Source organism: Marmota flaviventris, chromosome 5 (genome assembly GCF_047511675.1).
Source record: "Marmota flaviventris isolate mMarFla1 chromosome 5, mMarFla1.hap1, whole genome shotgun sequence".
Classification (NCBI taxonomy): Eukaryota; Metazoa; Chordata; class Mammalia; order Rodentia; family Sciuridae; genus Marmota; species Marmota flaviventris.
This window is the reverse complement of record NC_092502.1, coordinates 101,112,288-101,134,908: the sequence shown is the minus strand read 5'-3', so window position 1 is coordinate 101,134,908 and position 22,621 is coordinate 101,112,288. Positions and strand designations below refer to the sequence as shown.

Genomic DNA, 22,621 nt, shown 5'->3' with positions numbered 1-22,621 from the left:
CTCAGAAACAGAAATAATATCAACCTTGATGCTACTGGGAGTACTACAGTAGATGTGGGTAAAGCATGTCAACTCAATGTAGACGACCAATAAGTGAGCATTCATTTTTGTTTTGCATCTTTCAATATCACCTGACGTAGTATTCTGTGCTGAACAAGATTTAATAATTATTCTTAATTAATAAAACATTAGGCCCTGGAGAGAACTACAATGTGGAGGGCATCTTTTACAGGATGTCAGGGGTGATTAAGAAAAATAATTAAATTTCTTCTTACATGTAATGGGGGTCCCACAGAGGTCGCTTTGTAAAGTCCGACAAGAGACAGTAAGCCAAGTTTGCTGGGCTTTTCACATGTTTTTCAACCCAAACAGATAAAACATCTTGCTCTTCCAGAGTATATATTTTTATCTAAAAGATATAAGAAAAATTAAGTTACAAGAGAAAAATTAATGTTTTTGCTTTGAAAAATATATGATTTTTAATATATATGATTATATATATATATAAAATCATAGGTCAATTACATGAGCTAAAAGACACCTTGTCACCTGGATAAAAATGAAGCCTCAACATGACAATTTGACCATGAATACTTGGGAATCTAGAAATCTGACCAGGATGTTGATCCTATAAATTAAGGGTGAGTTTTTTACTATGCAATAATTTTTTTCTTTAAAAATAAAGAACATAAGTCTTTCTCTCTTGATCTCCTTGTGATGTTTCCCTGCCTCTACCGAGAGACAACAGAAAATATCACTAGACTGCTAGGCAGGCCAGTGCTTCAAGGCCCCCAGTGCTATGGCTTAGGACACTTTCCCAGAATATCAGCATATCTTCAAGTGGGCTAAGGGGACCCTGGATGCAAGCTAGCCACCACCAGAACCAACTCAGTCTCTCAATAGGGCCCCTAAAACACCCTATTTCCTCAGCACAAAGCATTCTTTTGATTTTTGTATCACCAGGACTCATCCTTCTGCAAGGCTAGTTCCTGTATTTCTAATGTATATTATTCCTTAGATAAGAGGAGGCCCATCATGGGGAGCCATTTGACATATACTTAAACATTAAAGCATCCCTTGTTATTCTGAGCTTTCCTTCTACAGTGCTTTTGACAATAATCAATATGTGTCTTCTGCTAAGAGCACATTTCTTTTCTCCTCATTTTCTCTATCTTTTTCAGGGTACTTTGAAGTTAGTGTTGAAATTTGCCATGTTATCATTCCCATGGCAACAAAGTGTGAGAAGACAAACAAATGTGAGGTTAGGACTTCACTGCAGGAATCACGCAGATGGAAAAATCAGGCTATGAAGGAGAAAATTTTATTTAATATATATATATATATATATATATATATATATATATATATATATATTAAATAAATATGTATGTGTTTATTTATGTTTATATAAATAATTTATTTAAACATAAATAAACACACACATATACACATATATAATCAATAAGCAAATACAAAAAAATGAGAAATTAATTAAAAGCAGCATTAAGATACAAATAGTGATTACTTTTATTTCTGCAAAGTACTTCTCTTTGATGCCAAGTATGTCTTCATATCCAGTGTGCAAACACATATGTGGCCTAGGATGTGAGTAGGTCGCAAACACAAAGAAAAACATGGATGGAGCTCTAGCAGGTTGCTGAGAGCCACCCTTCTTAGCCCAAGAATGCCTACCTGTGCCCCCAGCACAAGGGGAGAAAAAGAAGATCATTTAAATCCAGGAGGAAGTTACTTTCTCAAAACATAGTGGTCAGGTGGCTCTAGGACAGACTGTTGGGACTCTGAAATTTCAGAAGAACTAAGGGTATGTGGCCTGGAGGAATTCTGGATTATTGTGGTCTCAGGGCAGGAAGATTCCTTGGTGAAGCCAGAGTGAAGAGGAATATAATATTGGGCTAAGCACTGATTAAGAGTAGAATTGTGTTCTCTCCTCCTCAAATTCATGTTGGAGTCCTAACCTCAGAATGAGACCTTACATGGAAATAGAATCATTACAGATATAATTAGTTAAGATGAGGTCACGTTACAGTAGGGTAGGCCCCTAATCTGACATCTTATAAAAAGGAGAAATTGGACATAAACTCACACACAAGGAGAACACCACCTGAGGATGAAGACAGATTCATCCAAGGATTCATCAAAGCCAAGGAACGCAAAGATTGGCACAGTGCCAGAAGCTAGGTGTGAGGCATGGTCCTGATTCTTTCTCTTTCCCTCAGAAGCAATCAACCCTGCCAACATGTTGCTCTCAGACTCGCAAGTTTCAGAACCGAGAGACACTGACCCAGTGTGTGGCATCCTGTGATGGCAGCCCTAGGAAGTTAATGCAGCATTTTTCCAGGGAGATGCTCCCCAGGCTACAGACACATTGCTGCTGCTTCTTATCATGGAGCCAAAGCCAACATCAAGCTCGGTAGATACCACTAAATTCTGCCTTTACAGAGCTCCCTTGGCGTATTGAATGCCAAATAAAACATGAGGTTTTATTTCCTCCACCAGAAGGTGAGGACCACACAGTCCTCGTTGTCCCACTGCCCAAATCATCGACCTGGCTGCAGAATGGACAAGAAGCATTGGCTGATTTTGGCTAAGAAAAGACAGCTTTTGTTCCATGAAAAAAAAAAAAAAAATTCTCCAAAGACAATTCTCCAAGAAAATGACTTCCCCTTTATACTCAGGAGACACAGAGGATAAATTCCATTTGTAACTCAATCGTTTTTTATTATCTGGTGGTTGGAGAACTGATTCTGTGAAATGAAGCTTAAAGTAAGTAGGCTCAAAATTTGCTGAAGTGAGCTTTGTTAAGATTTTATTAGTGGTGTTGTTTATTCATTCTAAGAAGATTCTGTTTGAATTTGGTTTGAATATCACACAAATAGTACAAGAAGAAATAACCAAACTTTTCAAATTTTTGTACTATTTGTTGACAAATATGTTATTAAGGTTGCATTATGGGAAATAAGGCGAAATTGGTTTTTATAAAAGCTTATAGGGATTTCGGATTTTCCTTGGAGGTACTTTGGATAACCCCAGGGCTAAGGGGCTGGGGTGGACAGGTAGAGCTCAGGCCCCACCCTTAACTTCAATAAGGAGAACGCCCTTCTGGCCTATTTCCTCTTCTGGGTTTCTGTCCTGGGAAGAGGTTTTCAGGTGGTTCATACCCTTCTGACTTTCACTGTAATTTTCCCAGACATTCTCAGTCACTCCTTCATGAAAAGCTACTCTATCAGGCCAGTCTCCTTCTTGGGGTAATTCACGTCAGAAAGACTCCGCTCAAAAACATTCTGCCTAGAAAGCCCTCTCCACCCTCCAGTACTCTACTTCTGATACCATCTTCCAAGAGATAAAAAATTAACCCCTCTTGGCCTTTCATCCTAAGTAGGTCTTACTTTATTTTGAATTGCCTGGGAGTTAATCTTTTCAACTTAAACACTAAGGTCTTTCAACTGTTTACAAATTTTTATTACAAATTATTATTAATTATTCTTCAGCAGATTTATGTACAGGTGTGGTGTTCCTAAAATAAATCTTTTGCTTCTTGTATTATTATAATAATTAATTTCATCACTGTACACAGAAAATGAAATATAAGTTAAATTTCATTTCAAACACCATACTTTTACTATCAAAATAAGCATCAGCTTAAAAATCTAAAATATGTATGATTTCTAACAGAGAACTGTAAGAATTATTCAACTAAATAAGGTTTTAAAAAAGAATTCTTCAACTGAAACGTGACAGATAAAAGAGAGATGTATTTTTTATAACTCTTTATTTTTTTTAATGTGATCCTGATAATTGAACCCAGAGCCTCACATGTGCTAGGCCAGTGCTCTACCACTGAGCCACAACATCAGCCTGAGGATTGTACTTTAAAATTTAAAAATACCAAAGTTGTAAACAGTGGGAGAAAAGAAGGGGATAACTCAGAGAGAAAAAAATTTACCAGATTTTTCAAATCAGATGTTTTTTATAAGTAAAATATTTAAAAGAAGAGATTCAAACTCAACTGGGATAACACAAGATTTCTCCTTTAACCATACAATATTTTCTGATTCCTATTTATATAAAAATTAAGATTTAATCCTCGATGGCACTCCTACAAACTCTAGCAAGTTATTAGTTGGGTTTGTTTCTGACCACAACTTCCAAAAACAGTGAGGTTTGAATACATGACAAAACTCACTAAATATGTTCTTTTGTTTCATTCCAGACATGAATTTGTGCTTTCCATTGCTGCTCATGAATGTTCAGGTGCTAGAACAGAGAATTAGAAGCTGCCTTTGTTAGAAGCGCTGACTCTTCATTTGGGCCTATAGATGCCCAATGGGTAACTAAAAGCAGGATCAAGCTTGGCATCCCTGCCTTCATTTCATATCCTTCTTCAGATTCCTGCTCAGCTCTGCAGAGAGGAATGTTCATCCTTTAAGAAGTGTTCATCTAAAAATCTGTGACATAAGGTTTGTTAGCCCTAAATTTATCTAATCTGCCTTGTCCTCCGTCAAGACTGAGGACACCAAGGTAAGAGTAACTAAGGTATTTTCAAAATCTTCAGGGACAATCAACTAACAGCTTTATAACATCCTGTTCCATAACCCTGGAGTGGTGTATAGAAGTCTCTAGATTTTGTTCAACACGTTCCAGGAATAGCAGCCCCTGATGAGACACCCCTGTCCCACTCCCCGAAAGCAGCAGCAATCATTTCAAGGAAACCAAGTTGCCCCTTTCAGGTTCATAGATGACTGTATGCACATCCTGAGCAGCAAATGGAGACCACCCCCTCAAGGACTTCTCTAGAACCATCTCACAGAACCAGAACTAAGACAGTGATCAACCAGACCCAAGTTTTTCTTGCCCTAATTCTTCCTCTATTTAAACCTAAAGTTTATGTTGGTACCCTGAAGACAGGGCTGAGACACTTGATCTCATTTTGCCTTCCCAGTATGCCGTATTGATTAAAGTTCCTTTCCTGCTTTTCACCACTGCTTTTTCTATTTTGTTTTGGGGCAAGTGACCAGATTGACTATTTGGGACCCCCAGAGTCAGACCTCTGGCTTGGGACTCCTATTACAATGCCAGCAATTATGTAAGAAACAGATTTCATATCAGTAAAAGAAAATGAAATATTGAAGCATCTTTTATGAGAGATAAAAAGAAACAAATACTTTAGTTGTATTAACCCTGTGTTTCTGCATCCCTGAACAAAGCCAAAAAAAATTGAAAACCTAACTGGATCCAAAGGGAGTAAGGAAGCCCCTGAAAAGATTCAGTAGAGAGGACAAAAATATAATAAAAGCAAACCACCAAAAATAAAACACACAGTGAAGGTCAGAGATGAAAAGAATCAACGAAGTAGACTTTGAATTTACTTAGATTTCAGGATGAAGTAATGACACAATCCATCATCCAAACCAGAACACTGAGGTGCTGTTATAATTATGATGGGACAACAGGTATCAACCAGAACCATCCCAGGAAACTCAGGACATCTGGTTGTTCCATTTCCTTGGTTTCCACTCCACTGATGATGAAGAATGTATATAGTTAGACATGAACACAGCCAGAGAACCCACATTACTGAGCATCTACTGGGTGCTGGGCCTTTATAAGGTCTGGGAATGTATTTGGGAGCAAAATGGTCCCTAGAGACCTTACAGTCTAGTTAGTATAAGCATCAGTTCCTAAGAGTCTTTTAACAGTCCTTGGAAAAAAGCTAAAATTAAAATCCAAGTGATATATGTTTATTAAATTTGGTGACATGAAAAGCACTATAGAAACTGCTAGGAGAGATACAAAGAAATAAAGACAAGTCTTCTTTCTTAAGAAATTTATAATCTAGTTAGGAATGATGTAAAAAGTTAAATTGCTATGTAAGGCTTAAATATCAATTCATGGTGACTACGGAATAAATGTCACAAGACAGTGCAGAATTAATTGACAAATTAACTTTAAATAAATCATGATAAAAGGAGCTGCCAGAGGGAAAGTTCATTAAGGATGGGAGTGACTTCACGGAGTAACACAGAGTCCTGGCTTCTGAAGACCAGGTTGGATTTGGGTAAAAGGAGATGTGGAGGAGAGAGGGAGAGGTAGGATGCAAGAATCTAAACTCAGCCAGGTGTGGTTGTGCACACCTCTAATCCCAGTGGCTCTGGAGGCTAAGGCAGGAGAATCACAAGTTCAAAGCCAGCTTCAACAACTTACCAAAACCCTATGCAACTTAACAAGACCCTGTCTCTAAAAATTAAGAAATAATTTGAAATAAAAGTGAAGAAGAAGAAGAAGGAGGAAGAGGAGGAGGAGGAGAAGAAAAAATAAAGGAGCTGGGCATGTGGCTCAGTGATAAATCGCCTCTGGGTTCATTTCAAGGACCAAATCAACCATCGCGTAGAGACAGGACTGGAAAGATGTTTCCCTCTTAGAAACAGTTTCCCCAAAATATTTTTTACCTTCTTCAAAGCAACAAGAGGAGCAACAGACCCACCTCCATCATGCTAACTTTGTGATGGGAGTGGTGGTGTAGATGCCTATGTGTCTCCTACCTTTTTTGAAGAGCTGATAACCTCCCAGCCCCTTTTAGCCGCCAGCTTTCTGAATGCCTCCACATTGCCATTACTCAATGATGCCTAAAATACACATATTTTAAAATCAGTATGTTCAATGTATAGACATGAGAACAAATATTTTCTGGTTAGAAAATGGGCACTGTAGGATTATTCATAATTTTACTAGAAATTGCCACATTTTTTCCATGTGGGCCTAAACCATTTTATATGCACAGCAACAATATACGAGAAGGTCCTTCCAGAGTCACAAATAGCACCTTATCCAGCTGTTGAATTTTTGCCAGACTAAAAGACCCTAGATATTTCAGGTTATTTTTATTTAGATTTCTCTTATAAAGTCGAATATCTCATGCATTTGAAATCCAATCACATACATTTTGTGAATTATCTATTCTTGTCCTTTGCCTATTTTTCTGTTGGATTTTATTATTCCTCATTTTTAGATAGATAAGGCCTAAGTTAAGATCTAAGATAGACAAGATCTATCTAAGATCGAGATAAGGTATTATATAACATAAGATTTTTTTCATATAAGTAGCAATATTTTTCCCCAATTTCTCACTTGCTTTTTGACTTTGCTTATTGGTTATTTTTTGTCAAATAATGATAAACATGTTGTGTAGTTGGAAAAATAAAGAAAAAAGGGGGTACTGTTAGAGAATGTGTGTGTTAAGCTGAAGTGATACTGCTGATGAATAAACTTGGGTTTACCTTTACATTTTATATTCAAACATTCAAATGATTACTACTTTGTTGTTTTATAAAATGCAAAAACTGGGCCAGGGGTGTAGCTCGGTGGTAGAGAACTTGCCTACCATGTGTGAGGCACTGGTTTGATCCTTAGGCCACCAAAAAAATCATATCTGTATGAATTTGTAAATGCAAGCTTGTGGGCATGTCATTCGGCACAATTATGGTAAGAAACCAGATCACAATATTAGGCATCCTGAGTTTGTAGTTTGGGAACTATACATAGAAGCCGAACCAAGACAGTGAACAAATGGGTATTAACAGTTACTAGTATCTTGGTTTTGCTTAATTTTGAAATGATGGGTTGTTATAATTCACCTTTTCATCTAACCTGTGTAGGTACAACCTGAATTAGTTAAACAAGAAGGTTTCCTTTTTTATAATGTTGAGCTCCAAATCATAAAAATGTTACCTGCTTGCTTTCATCCCACTGTATGCAGAGTGGAACTTCTTCTTTGTGAGAAATAACGTATTTCCTGAAAAAAAATTAAAATGTTAAATAACAATTTTCTTCCCTGCATTTAACACACAATAGTAACCATGAGCAGCTGGGATTGTGGTTTAGCAGTAGAGTGTTCACACCTACCATGTGTAAGGCACAGTGTTTGATCCTCAGCACCACATAAAATAAATAAATAAAATAAAGGTATTGTGTCCATCTACAAATATATATATATATATATGTAACCATGATATTTTCTTGAACTAAACTTCCAGTTTAAAAAGCTGCTTTTACTGACCGAACCAAGAAGAGTCATTTCAACAAGTCTGTAGTCAGATTTTACAATCAGAAACATTAGTCCTTTTCTTTTTCTGTTATATGGGAAATATATATGACTTTGTAATGTAATTTGTCAGTAAGAGAAGATTCCATGGAACCCTCACACATCATGTCCCTTACCTGCCAAGGCGTATTCTCTTGCGTGCAATAGCTCCCCGATAGCGTCTAAAATCATCCTTTAATTAAAAAAAAAAGACAGTAAAATCAATTTCTAATATTTTACTGCTACAATCTTCAAATATCTTTCTCCTAAGTCCATTGGAATGGAAAAGTAGGAGGCAGCGTCTCTGTGACCTACCCTCACAAAACCTAACGTCCGTGTTGAATCCACAGAGGGCAGTTGCACCCCTACAAGTTCAACTTCTACAGTTGTTTACATTCTTTTTTTAAAAGTGGAGATTATTTTGATTTCTGTTACCAGAATTATACATAAATCTCACTATATGGTTTTTAGGAAAGGCAAGTGTTGGTAATAAGGCAGTTCCTGGGTGAGAACCAAACACACTTCCTACGGAGGTGACCCAGCCCTGAGGACTGGATTGTCGAAACACATGACTAAACCAGTCAGGGTCACTCCAGGTGAACTGGGCTGGCACGAAATAATCACACAAAGACAGAGAAATACCTTTTTGGAGGGGGGGTTCTGTGATGGCTTCTCTGACCCAGCTCCCACAAGGGGGGCAAGGTAGGCAAGAAAGACTGAGGAGCACTTGCTGAACTATTTTATTGGGGAGAAGCCATTCAAATAAGGCAAGGGGTAGGATTACAAAGGAACAAGTGAGTGTAACTCAACCCCCACAGGTGACACCTATACCTGGAGCTATACTTTGCTATCCGAGTAACACCCAAGTTACTTCGAGACCTGGCACTATGTGCCATTCAGAAGGAATAATTGGTCAGTGACCCTGGGCATCAGGACTTGAAGGTCTGCATCCAGGGAAGCTCCCAACACTGGATGGAAGAAGTAAGAGCAGATTCAGAAGAGGGAGGTGCAGAAGGTCACGTACTTCTCCAGCATGTACCTGAGTACAGGCTCCAGCTCCTCCATCATTTCAACAAATCAGCAGTGATTTGGGGTGGGGACAAAAAAGCCCATTTTACTTTGTTAAGAATAGAAGAAGGAAAACCAAAGGGAAAAAATCCAAGCCATCAAGGTTGCTGCTGGTGGGAGGAAATTCTGAGTAGGACTCTGGACCCACAGTTCTGATTGTCAAAGCTCACGTGGTAATAACTGACCTTTGAAATGGGTTCAATTCTGGGGAAGATGATGAGTTCTTCCTTATCATCAACAGCATTATAAATGAGAAAAGCACTGTTGATGTGGCGGCCTCGGCCTTCGGACCATTCCTGACAGTTGAAGGCCTCCACGCGCACTCCAACCTCCACGCTGCAATGGCGAGGCAGGGGATGGGCAAGACAACCAGGGCTCAGCAGCCTTCCCTGCCCGCCACCACCTCCTCCTCCCAGCAATAGGAGACAAGGCCCTAGTTATGTTTGTTGTCAGCAAATCTGTACAACTATTAAAACCCATTTTTAGTTCATTGGGCTGGTTTGCAGAAGCTCCTGAGAGCATTACCACTTTCCCGCTTTCAAGAGGATAAAGGCCACTCTGTATTTACATGTAAATACACTTTATGAACACAGTTCATAATGGGGTGGGGGAGGTTAAAGCTATAAAGAATATTTAATGTCAGAAATATTTAATTTCTGAAATATTCTCTTTTTTTACATTTAAAAAGTTAAAAATACTAAATAAAATGTTTGCATTATGTATCAAGAATAACAAAAATAACTGGGAAGTAGTTTGGATTCATGGTGGTAAATAGGTTCATTATGAGCTATCTGCCCATAAGGTTACTAAGGCACTTACACGGCTGAAAGGAAGAATTCATAATTTTACCAGGATAACTGGCACAAACCAGAGCCATCCTGGGCCATCTGCCACATGTGCCCACCCTTATGAGACAAAACACCCAATCCACCACAGTTTACTGTGTAAGGAGGTCCCAAGCAGAACACAGGCTAAAAATGTGCGTCCATGAATTTTGAAGATTGAAATTTTAAAAAAATCAGAAGGAGCTTGGTTAAAATAGTCCCTCCATTCACCTCCAGATTGAAATAGAAACAATTATATATGTGCAAATTTGAGCCTCAGAGCACTCTTTACCAGGTCTGAAATGTATTGTTGACAATGGAGTTGAAGACAAGACGGTCTCCGACTGTAGATGGTCCCCGGAACTTAAACATGTCCACAGACTTCAGAAAGGGATGCCCCTTACACAGGCGGCTGAGGAAACAAACGGAAGGAGAGAGAAGACAACAATTACTCTCCAAAATATTTTCGTGAACTGTTGATTCACTGAATGGATGCAATAGATAAGTACCCAGCCTGTTTTCTAAATAAAGAACTCTTAACTGGATGTGTGCATTGCAAGTGGTTTTGTAATGACTTACAAATATTCGGTAAACTCCAACTTGAACATGTCCCCAAGAGTGGGGGCTTTACCAAGATGTTGGTGATTTACTCCTATCTTGTTCTCTCTGGAAGTACCACTGAAAAGCAAACTGATGCCTTTTGTCCTAATTTGAGGGTTACATTCATCCTGACAGCAGTGACTACAGACCCAGGAAGGTGTGACTGTCAGGTTGGAGACAAGAGAAGACAGCTGCCTGCTAGTGCCATTCCTTAGCTTGGCATAACTGAAATTATCTACAGATCAAAAGGCAAATTTGTTTTCCTCAATTACCTGGATGGTTGCACAAAGCCTGAAAGGCTACAAGATACACATTTTACAATGTTTGTGTGCATGGAATTTGGAAATAGCTACAAAGTATTTAATTTCAGAAGTTACCTGAATAATTTTCTACATTTTCTATTCCTACTGTACTCATTCAGTTACTCCAAAGAATTATGCTAACACTAAGTGAACAGCTTCCGCCATTGTTAATTATATGTTAAGCTTTTACAGTAGAAATGTTCAAGTTCAAATCCTTTTTGTCTTTAAGAATGACAATCTCATTTAAAAAACAAGCTCTCTTATTTTGTGCATAATTTGTAGAAAGGATAACTATAGGCTTCTAATTTTAGTCATAACTATAGACAGGTTAATAATAAACTTCTTTTAATTTGGAGGAAATAAAACCTTAATTTTCAGTAATTACAAAAATTGTCAGAAGGGTAGATCCTGTTCATAGGCATTTCCAGAGTATAGAGTGTTCCTTAAACTGCTCAATAACCTACATGGTTCCAGTAAGAATAAAATAACCTTTTCAGAAATTGAGGAAAGTTTAATAGTATTCTTCCAAGGACTCCCCTCTTTCTCTTCTTATTCTTTCAGTTAATTCTTTGGCCATAATGATTTTAACCAGCACTTTTAAAGGTCAGACTTAATTGTAAATTGCCTTTAAATAGTTTGTTACTTGATTCATTTTAAACTTATCACAGTAAGTTGCATTGTCCCCTGATCAACATTTAAAATTCAGAATAAAGTATTCAAACTATGAATTCAGTTTTACATTTGAGCCAAGAACTTAAAAATATTCACATTCACATAAAAGGATGGATTCATCCTAAGGGAAGCTAGTAAGTGATGGATTATTTCCTCATTCTGATGAAAGGCAGCATTTTGCTCCATTCTCTCTCTGACTCCTTGACTACTCCAATAACTAGAGCTCAGACGCTTTCCAATCATCTCCCCACTGGTCCCCCAGTCACACACCAAAGGTCAAAACCAAGAACCTTGCAGAAATAGTTGCCACTGTCTCCATCCAAGCCATAATCTGGCCACCAAATGTGTTCCCGTGATGGTTTGCGTGGGGTGGCAGCACAAGTTCAATGCTCTGAACAGCAGTGCCCCTGGTGGCCACGGTCCCTTCCTCTTCACCACAAGCAGGATCTGAAAGGGTTGAAACAGCAGCAATGGTGGAGTCAGCCAGGGGACCTGGGCTACGGCTTTACCTTCCCAGCAGCAAACTCAGCTCTAGGACTCTCAGAAAAATTAAATCGTTCTTAAAACCTTAAAACTGAAGAAGCAAGTGCATAGGGTTAGGATACCAGCTCAGAAAGGGCCTCTCCCAACCTATCTAACCAATCCACCTGCATCTTGATTAAAGGAATGCTTGATTAAATTTCATTTAATACTTTCATTTAAACCCCAGTTGTTTGGAGGTGGGAGAAAGGTGGGAACACTGGCATAAATTTTGGGGGTGATGGATATATCATTATCTTGATTGTGGTGATAGATTTACAGGTGCACACTCATGTCAGAACTTCTCAAGTTACATGCTTTAAATAAGGGTCATTTAAGTTTGTCAATTATACCTCAATAAAGTCATTAAAAATAAAGGAATTTAAACTATGAAGGGCCACAGAATCTGGAGCATTGTAAACTTCAGAGTAGGGATGTGGCCTTCTGTTAAAACTGTCTTGTGATGAACGCGGTCACAGCAGAGAAGACACAATCTGCTGTACTTCTCCATGTCCGTCTGCTTCTTTTGAATCGTATCAGCTTCATTTACAGACAAATTGGTTTTTACTCTCAACAATGGAGAAATCATTTACTCCAGATGCAAAGCAGTAAAACGTATTCAAATGTACTTCCTGCATCACCCAGTGAATCACCAGCTAGGCTGAAATCTCACGCACCATTATTAGGAAGGTGGAAGGGAGATTTACAAAACCCAGGGAACCACATTGGTTGGACTGTCAGAGCAAGCTGATCTGGCAGTGGGAGAGCATAGATGTAGCTGATGTTGGTAACAGGGAATGGGCTGCTCTTGGAGCAGTTCCTCCCAGGTGACCAAGAAGGGTGTACAGAGACCTTTAACTCCACTTCCTAATGGAATTTTTAGATTTGTAATTGATGGTCTTTTACTTTTATTTTCCCCCTTTTGTTTAATTGATCATTTCAGTTTCCTGCTTAAAACTTGTTAGTGGCTACTATTGTTCTAGCATGAAGTGCCAAATCCTTCCCATAGCCTCCAAGCCCTTTACTCTGCTCCAGCCATGCCTCTGTCTCCAGCCACAGCTGGTATGATGACCACCAACTGTCACCATCATGTTCTCCCTTGCTTGCTCCCTCCCACTGTTCCAACCCTTCAACTACATTGGCCTTTTTTTCAGTTGCCCCCCAAAAAACAAAATAAACAAACAACAACAAAAACAACAACAACAAATCAGAGCATTTGCATTAGTCTACTCTGAAACAGTTTCCCTGGTCACCACCACCACCCACCACCACTTCACTCCTATTTTGTCTTGGCTCATCTCAGTGCTCACTTCTCAGTAAAGCCTTCTCTGATCACCACAGCTAAGTTCTGCCATTAAGAACCCTCTGTACAATTAGAAAAATGAGAAATTATACCCCAATGATTCAAATGTATGAATTGCCAAGTCATTGTAATATCATGAATAGCTAATTAAAAAATTAAAAAAGAATGCTCTCTCCCTCCCTCCCTCCCTCTCTCTCTCCCTTATAGCTTTATGTTCATTTATGCAATCTTCTGCTATCTGACCCACTAAACCCTAAGCTCCTGGGGGGCAGGGACTATGAATTTTTTATTCTCATATAATTCTCAAACATGAGTACTAAATATTTATTAAATGAATGAATGAATGAACTTTACTTTGTTGATTCACTTTACATTCATGATGCTTACTCTCGACATAACATTTTTAGGACATGCAATAGTTGTACTGCATCACACTTCTGATTGCTACTTATGAGAATTTCCTTTGCTTCCCATTTTGCTTAAACAGTTTATCAGACACCCATTCTCCCCAATTTAGTGGCTATGAAATGTTGGCTACAGTTTGCATTTCTCTGATTCCTTGTGAGGTCTAATGTCCTTTCTTATTAAACCTTCTTAGTATGTCTATAGGCTTCAAGTGGTTAAGTTTAATACTCACACTTTGAGTGTTTTCATAGCAGTGTGTCATAATTCATGGATAATTTTACATTCACTCCACATTTTTAGGTCAGAACTGTGACCTGAACTGAGGTCATTCTAGCTCTTGTTTTCATTCTGCATATCCAGAAAGGCTCAACCCCAGAGTAATGCTCTTAAAGTCTGATTCCTTACTGAAAATGTGTAATTAAAATGCTTCAAATATTGTTTCCCCCCAGAATGCCATCCCTCTAAGCAATGACCCAGTGGTACAAAAGCTTTTCCCCCCAAAGTCCTCCTTTTACAAAAGCTAATATTACACATCTTTACCTTCTTCCTTATGAAATCACAGGATGTGGATTCAACTTTCTTGCTGTTAGAACAGGATGCATTTCCATTATACAACACCTTGAAATCCACACTGTTATATCTGATTGTATAACTAGTATAGAACCCTAGTTTTCTAAAAATATAGTTCAATTACAAGATGATCTGGCTACCTTATTTTAGAATATATTGTTTAATCCAAAACAGCCATCAGATCCAAGGGGCAGCAAGTGGACAGGTCGCTCTCTACTGCATTTTTAAGTGTCAGGGCCCAGTGCTTACATTCTTCTGGAGAAACTGTCATTAAATTCCACGTCACAGGTGGTATAGAAGTTAGTAAAATTTCCAAAAAGAGCAAATCAATAGAGTTATGTTAACAGTTGTTTTGTCCAAAAAAAATGTGATCTATTTTAGGCTAGATTAAGTGAAACCAATGATAAAAGCAGCATTTTAAAAAAATCTATAATTCTAAATTAAACCAGACATATAGATCTTTTGCAACCAACCTCCTAACAAACTGAAACCAAAGTCAATTTCAATCATTTTATCCCTACATTGAATGCCTATAGCATATTCCTGTTACAAATTAATTTAGAATGTCTCCAGTGCTTAAAGTAGTGTTGACAAATTGCTGCAATTTTGTTTATTGGTATAACTTGTGTAATGACAGAAGGAGCCAACTCAGTCACCTGAGTTCACCTGGTAAGTGGGCTGAAGTCACTAGACCTGGCAACCCTTCCTAATAGACTAACCCTTACAGAGAGGTCAGAGCCTCACAGAGTACCATAAATTCCTCCCGAATAATTTTCAGATGTTTGAAATACAAGAGAATCACCTTTCTCTTGTAACCAAACTCTCTCTCAATAATCATTTTTATCATCATCTTGATCAACATGGAACCATGACCAAGTTTTTCTCTTCTGAAAAACAATTCCCTTTGAACTTGAGAGTCCCCTCTAGCTCCAAGCTGTTTCTTTCATCCTTCTCAGCCAAGTTCCTCAAAGTATAGTCTTTAACTGTCCTCCTTAGTTATTCCTATGAATGGAGACCTCTCCTCCTTAGTTATTCCTATGAATGGAGACCTCTCGAATAACAATATTAATAACAATATTAATATTAAGCCCTTTCTGCATATTCTGCGTTGTTTGGAGCAATCTATCTATATTATTTCATCTTGACACAAATCTATCACATACGTATGTTTATTATTTCCATTTTACAATTTTTATTTGTTTACTTTTTACTTCACTCTAGTGAGCTAAGAAGAACAAAGTGAGAGGTCCTGATGGTAGACAGCAAGTACTGGGATAAGAAAAGAAAAAGAGCAACTACGTGCTAGCCAGTAACTAGCACTGACTGCCAGAGGAAGTAGATGAGGCTCTGAGTACCCAACTTCTAGCTATTTTGCCTTAGGATTGGCTGAGCCAGTGGAAGGAAGCCACTGTCTCTGTTGTGGATAGCTTAGGGGCGTGCAGCCACAGAGCGGGGGGGGGGGGGGGGGGGGGGGGGGGGGGGGGGAATCAGGCTCCACCTCCGATGGCTTGAGTGCAGGAGAACACCTAGAGAGAACCGAGTTCCTGTCAAATGCCAGTGCTGCTGTGGGACACTCCTGCTGGTTTGGATGACACTGAGATCCAGTTCAATGTCCCAGTTTCCCTTAAAAGCTGAGGCTCTGATATAGCCACGCTGCACTAAATTGTTCTTGTCAGGTATTTTAGTGATAGTAAAAAAGTTGAGTACAACACCTGATCTCCTCCCTCTACCCAGAGTGGTCATATTGAGTTCCAATCTAATCATGCCACAACCTGCTCAAAATCCTTCCTCTGTGGCTCCCATGAAGGACTAAAGAAAGATCAAGTTTCTGAACATGCCTGAGAGCACCTCCATGGCACAGTCGTGTCTTCATTTTCTGCCTCATCTGTCTTGAGTTTCCCTGTAGAATGCTCTTGTGATGGTGGATCCCTAACACAGCCTGTGGGTTTGTGCCACTGGGTCACTGCTCACACTGTCACTTGCTTCACCTTCTTGGCTTTCTCATGGTCAGGGGGTCTTTCCTGAACTCCCTGAGAGTTCCTACTCTGGGCTTCCACAGTATTTGGAACCTACAGTGCTCTTTTCAATCTCTACATTATTTTTAAACTACTCAAATGTCTGTCTCAGGCAGTAAACTTTGAGTTTTGCAAGAGCAAAGTCTCTGCACTGTTCATCTTTTTTTCTTTTTCTTTTCTTTTCTTTTTTTTTTTGCCTTTGCAGCAAGCATGTTCCTGGCACAAAGTGGGCATTGAATACACATGTATTGGAGAGAATGAAGCAGGCAGCATTCCTCTCTCTCTCTGCTTAGGAGGAAGGAGCTCATTCTTCTGTATGACTGTACAGAAGCTTATCTATAATCACATCTATACCTCCTCCTGCAAGCACCAGACCAAACTGACCAGCCCCTCAACTGGCACAGGTTCCCCTTCTTCCTAGTGGCAGAGCTTTTTCAAGACAGTTCCAGGTATACAGGGTGGAGAATCATTCTTGAGATACATATTTTGGATGAGAGATAAGTTAAAAGCAAATTTTGGCAAGGATCTCTGGATGAAAGTGCAGATTTCAAAAGAGCTCTTTTCTGACATTGTCAAAGAAGTCTTTTGTGGCTTAAAAGTCATTGGTAGCTTATTTCTATTTCCTTCTTACAAAGTCAGGTAGTGTCATTGTAATCTCAGAGAGGACAAAAGGCCTTTTAAAAAGACATAATTGTGCAAAAAAAAAAAAAAAAAGGCCAATGAAACCAGAGCAACTGAACATACTTAATAATCATGTTAAATGCTTGCGTTTTCCTTATATACCCTTAGAGAGCTACTTGTTAAATATAATAAGGGTTAGGACACCAGTAAGTATTTTGTCTGTCATTTCATTTCTTTCCTGGGATTTTAGTAGCAAGAAGACAGCAGGGTGAGTTTAGGATTGATTGATTTTTTTTTTAAATGGTTGTCTAGTCTGCCTTAGAACTGTTCTCATGTACAACTATTTCATTCCTCGTGCAAAATACGTTTAAAATATATTTTGCTATATATCATCCTTACAAAATGAGACTCACTCTTCTCAGCATAGTGATTTAACAATGTAGTCTTCATTTCCTTAAAAATAAGATATTGCCCTTTAAAAGGTCAACAAATAAATAAACGTTTTCAGTTGTTAGAAGTACAGGGTGACACAAATTATCTCTTTCTCTTAAAACACACCTTTCTGTCAGTAATAGTTTATCAATCATCCTGATCAGTCTAGAATCCTGACCAAGTTTTTCCTATGATGGAAAATGATGCTCCTTGCCCTTAAGGGTCTCTAGAGCTCTTCTAGCTCTAGTTTCTCAAAGCAGAAACCTTTGAAAACCTCTTCCACCCCAGAGGCCTTCTATGGGGTTGTCCCAGGACCATGATGACATCATGTGGGCAGAATGAGACCCACACACTTTTGCCACTCCAGCTTCTGCCTTTCTCAAGCCTCTGGTCTCTACGTATTCCTTTTCCTCCTACCTCACCTTCCATCCTCCCCTCTCCTCCCTCACTGGTTCATCCCCCTGGGGCTTTGGAAGATGGCTTCAGACAAAAAGGAATGGCAGGGGGAGGGAAGGGGTTCCAACAAGGTTTCAAAGAACCTGGAAAATCACTGCCAGAGAACGAAGAAAGTTTGTTTCATAAAACCCAGTGTTATTTTGGAAAGTGCCAGGAAATAAGAGCAGAATCTTATCCCTTCTGTTTTATATCATATGGGATCTTTAGCAAGTTTCTTCCCAGCTCAGAGTTGTAGCTTCCTCTCTGTTGGGGCTACGTGCAGCTCTTTATGAAGCCAAGGGTGAGGAAGTGTGAGCTGTGGAGCACCATGTTGGAGTATGGCAAGGTCATCCTCCATCTGTCACACTGAATGCTATATAACTCCAGCTGCCCAGTCCCTTATTCACCAGCTCCTTCCCTGGAGATCCTCTGACTTAAACATGACCTAGCCAATCAACAAATGGGCCAAAGACCTGAACAGACACTTCTCAGAAGAGGATATACAATCAATCAACGAATACACACAAAAAAATGCTCACCATCACTAGCAGTCAGAGAAATGCAAATTAAAACTACTCTAAGATACCATCTCACTCCAGTAAGAATGGCAGCCATTATGAAGTCAAACAACAACAAGTGCTGGCGAGGATGCGGGGAAATAGGTACACTCATACACTGCTAGTGGGACTGCAAATTGGTGCAGCCAATTTGGAAAGCAGTATGGAGATTCCTGGGAAAGCTGGGAATGGAACCACCATTTGACCCAGCTATTCCTCTTCTCAGACTATACCCCAAAGACCTAAAAACAGCATACTACAGGGACACAACCACATCAATGTTTATAGCAGCACAATTCACAATAGCTAGACTGTGGAACCAACCTAGATGCCTTTCAATGGATAAAAAAAAAATGTGGCATTTATACACAATGGAATATTACTCATAACAAGACCATGTCATTTGCAGATAAATGGATGGCATTAGAGCAGATTATGCAAAGTGAAGTTAGCCAATCCCTAAAAACCAAATGCCGAATGTCTTCTCTGATATAAGGGGGGTGACTCAAAATGGAGTAGGGAGGAAAAGCATGAGAAGAAGATTTCCACTAAATAGGGAAGAGAGGTGGGAGGGAAGGGAAGGGAGAAGGGGAATTGCACAGAAGATGGAAGGAGACCCTCATCGTTATAGAGATTACATGTATGATGATGTGAGGGAAAAAAAAAGAAGTGTGTCACATTAGATTGGGTAGAGAGAAGTGATGGGAGGGGAGGGGAGGGGGAGGGGTGAAAAAAAAGGACAGCAGAATAAAATAGACATTATTATTGTTATATATATATATATATATATATATATATATATATATATATATGACTGCATGACCAACATGATTCTGCAACCTGTACACTCAGAAAAATGAGAAATTATACCCCATCTGATTCAAATGTATGATATGTTAAGGTCATTGTATTGTCATGTGTAATTAATTAAAACAAAAAAAGATGACTTAGATGTCATCAATTATATTCCAAGTCCCTTATTTCTCCAGCCACTCGGTTTGTTTCAAAAGATATCCAGCAACATCAGGACTGAACTGTACAGTGAAAATAAGTGTGCCCTAAAAAAGGACCCAGTCACTCGCACTAGTCATGAGAAGTTCTTAGGAGTGGATCTGCTGACCTTCGAAGCTGCTACTTTCCTTCATTAAGTTGTTAAAAGTATCTTCATGTTGTAATCGAACTTTCCTTCTCTCAGAAGCCAGATTATGCTCCACTTGATCTTGTTCAGTTAGAAGTATGACTGGTTTTAAGTGAATCTGAAGGAAGAAAATAATTCACTTTTATTGCCTTATTAAGTTATAAAAATACAACACGAATTTTGTAAAAACAAATGAAATGTTACATGGTTTTGTAACTCAAGTAAAGAGAGAAGTTATAAACATTTTCACTAAACATATTCTAACTTTTTTTCTCAAAAAATCTTCAAATTTAAAAAATTGGAATATGTGTATTATATTTACTATAGTATAGTATATTAATTATTTCTTCATCAAATATGTACCTTTAAAATTATTCTTATTTATTTTACATTATTTAAAAATGTTTCCACAGAACTATGAAATATGGCATTATTCAGATAAATGAATGAGGGTAGGGGTTGTGATTTCCCCTGAATTATTCTGGTGAATTCTTAACAAGAAATGTTTTCTATTTTTTGAAAAATTAAGACACCAAAGAGAGGAGGAGGGGAATAATTATGTTCTAGAGAAAGCTATCTTGTTGTCCCAGGAGATATTTCCAATTTGGAAACTTCATCACATGGTAAAACCATTAATAAGCAAACTGAAATAATCAATATGTCAGAATAAAGCTTTAACTGACCTCCAGAAACCTGGATATATGACGAAAGAATACCAAGGGCACACGCTGCTCTGCAGATGCCCATCTCTGACTGTGTGTGAAGGGACAGGCTGGCTCCAGGCTTATTTCAGGTCCTGACCCTTGGCCTGGATAAGATTAAGCCAAGCTAGTGATTCATAATATGTTGCCTAAAGTCCAAAGCTCCCCTGGGCTGCCTTGTCTCATCTGGTCAGGAATGAGTCGATTGACAGCTTACATTGGTTTGACTTATTATTATAAACAGGACAATATACATATATCTTAGTGAGTCCTAATCCTCAAAATACATCATGTGTGATTCTGCGGAAGGACTCGGGGAACTATCCACTGCAGAAAGTGGAACCTCTCTGATGTTGGCCTGTGCCTTTTTTCCCTGGCTGTACCATCTCCATTAGCTTTAGTGAGCCTTGGATGAGCACACCTCCTGGAGTCCTGTGTGTCCTCTCCATGATCTGTGTTTTGCTAATCTAAGTCTAGTTAATCATTGCCAACTTCATCCTGGAATAAACTCTCTTTGGACAGGTATCCAGGTAGTCTTGTCAGTTCAAACCATGGCTCTCTTCACGATGTGCTACTGAACGAGAATGTTACCAACTAGAAAATCTGTAAATCTGGGAAAAGTACTTTACAATTGATGTTCTCTGAACCAGCCAGTTACGGCAGCAGCTCAAAGAGCTGACTGCTCAGAAAGGCCCTCAGAAACCAGTTCTTCTGTCTCAGCAGAGAGTGGACTGAGGTGTGACAATTATATGCTTAGCCACACATTCCTGAATTCAGTGAGGAGTCTGAGGCTAGAGGGAGTAAACAGTGTAGTTCTCCTCTGCCACATGAGGGAAGGCTGGCCATGTGTACTCCTTCCTGTCACTTGCTGTCAGATATGCAAACTTGCCACCTGCCCCCATAATTTTCTCATTCCCAAGAGTTTAGAGATTTCATGAAAAACAGAAAGGTTGGAAAGATCTGTCCCATTGTCTCAAATTTTCATGAACATGGGATGCCTGGAATCCCCATCAAAGTACAAATTCCAAGTTCTTAACACTGGTGATTCTAATCCTAGAAAGCTGCATTTGAAATAATATAACTAGCTGATGTGAACTTCAGTTTGAAAAGCAGCACCTTGGGCACTATGAATTTTCCTTGCAGCATGTTTAAATCAGGCCTAGAGCAGAAGATGTGCCCCAGGGGACAAAATCCTGTGGCAACATATGCCACCCAAGCATCATGGTGGCCCAGCTGGTGTGCACAGCTTCTGCCTTCTCTGTGGGATGCTGTGGAAACATTGCTTTGTCCCAGCTCCAAGCTGGAGGCAGGCTGAGGAAGAACTTGCATACTTTGCCAGAAGGAGACCCCTTGTCACTTCCAAGTGGAGCTAGGAGAAGTCACTGTGCCTACCCCTGGAGCAATCCTTGGAGTGAAACATTTAAATCATAATTTGAATTATTACTTTTTAACAACGTTTAGACTACATGGGGTCCTTACCCTGAGCAGGAATGTCAAGAAATGATAGTGAGGAATTCTGAAGCAGGCCCTGGATGAGCATGTGCATCAGGACAAAGTTTAAGGGTGCCCCAAAGCTTGTTTTCAAAGTTCAATAACTGAGCAACTTTGACGTTTTTTCTTCAAGTATAAATGATTAAACCATAATATCCAACTGCTTGATACATTACTCCAGCTTTTTTTTTTTAAACTATTTTAACTAAATTTTCAAGTTTTCAAAAGAAAATAACTAAACTAGTAGGAAATCTTTTAAAAGTGAGATGACTTTCAGGTCATTTTGTTTTCCTTCTTTCTCCAACTGGCTACCTCTCCTTTTCTCTAAGGTCCTAGGCCTGGAAAGATATTATTACTTAAAACCTATGATGTAACCATAGAATTGTAACTTTATGGTAAACGTTGGTGAATTAAAAATCTTGGGAAATGTATCTCCTGGTAAGAAGAAATGTCCTTTCCCCCATAATAATTCTAATGCTTTCTAATTCTAATGTCCCTGATTTTACATGAAGAGATGCCTCTTTACATAGGAAATTTACCTTTTCTTTTCCAACTGGTTTGGCTACAAATGTAGAGAAAGCCACACTAACAAGTTTCTCAATGTCCATCAATGTGTCCTGTACTATGACCTTGATACTGATCTAAAAGGAAAAGAAAAAATAAACAAATTTTCAGTCATCCAGAGAGCAGATTTGATCACAACATTCAAAATTCAGTTATGTACTTCGCCATTCTTATCTTTTCTAAAAAATGAGACCAGCATTTTAATTTATTTTTAAGCAGTACTATTCTTTCAATGATGTTCTATAAAATTGGATAAATAACTTTTATCTGACTACAGGAAATATATATTTGCCATGGAAAATTTAT

The 22,621-nt window shown here is 38.8% G+C and overlaps 1 protein-coding gene across 1 annotated transcript in view; it reads right to left on the bottom strand.

Annotated features, from left to right (window-relative positions):
* Acot12 (acyl-CoA thioesterase 12) overlaps positions 1-22,621 on the bottom strand; it is a 42,648-nt gene that overhangs the window by 5,287 nt on the left and 14,740 nt on the right. The window contains exons 4-12 of the mRNA XM_027927996.2: positions 22,291-22,392; positions 19,542-19,677; positions 11,855-12,011; positions 10,283-10,402; positions 9,352-9,502; positions 8,236-8,291; positions 7,747-7,810; positions 6,561-6,644; positions 276-409 (exon numbers count right to left, since the gene is read on the bottom strand). Of these exons, the coding sequence (XP_027783797.1) occupies positions 276-409; positions 6,561-6,644; positions 7,747-7,810; positions 8,236-8,291; positions 9,352-9,502; positions 10,283-10,402; positions 11,855-12,011; positions 19,542-19,677; positions 22,291-22,392 (1,004 nt within the window). The remainder of the gene's footprint in view (positions 1-275; positions 410-6,560; positions 6,645-7,746; positions 7,811-8,235; positions 8,292-9,351; positions 9,503-10,282; positions 10,403-11,854; positions 12,012-19,541; positions 19,678-22,290; positions 22,393-22,621) is intronic.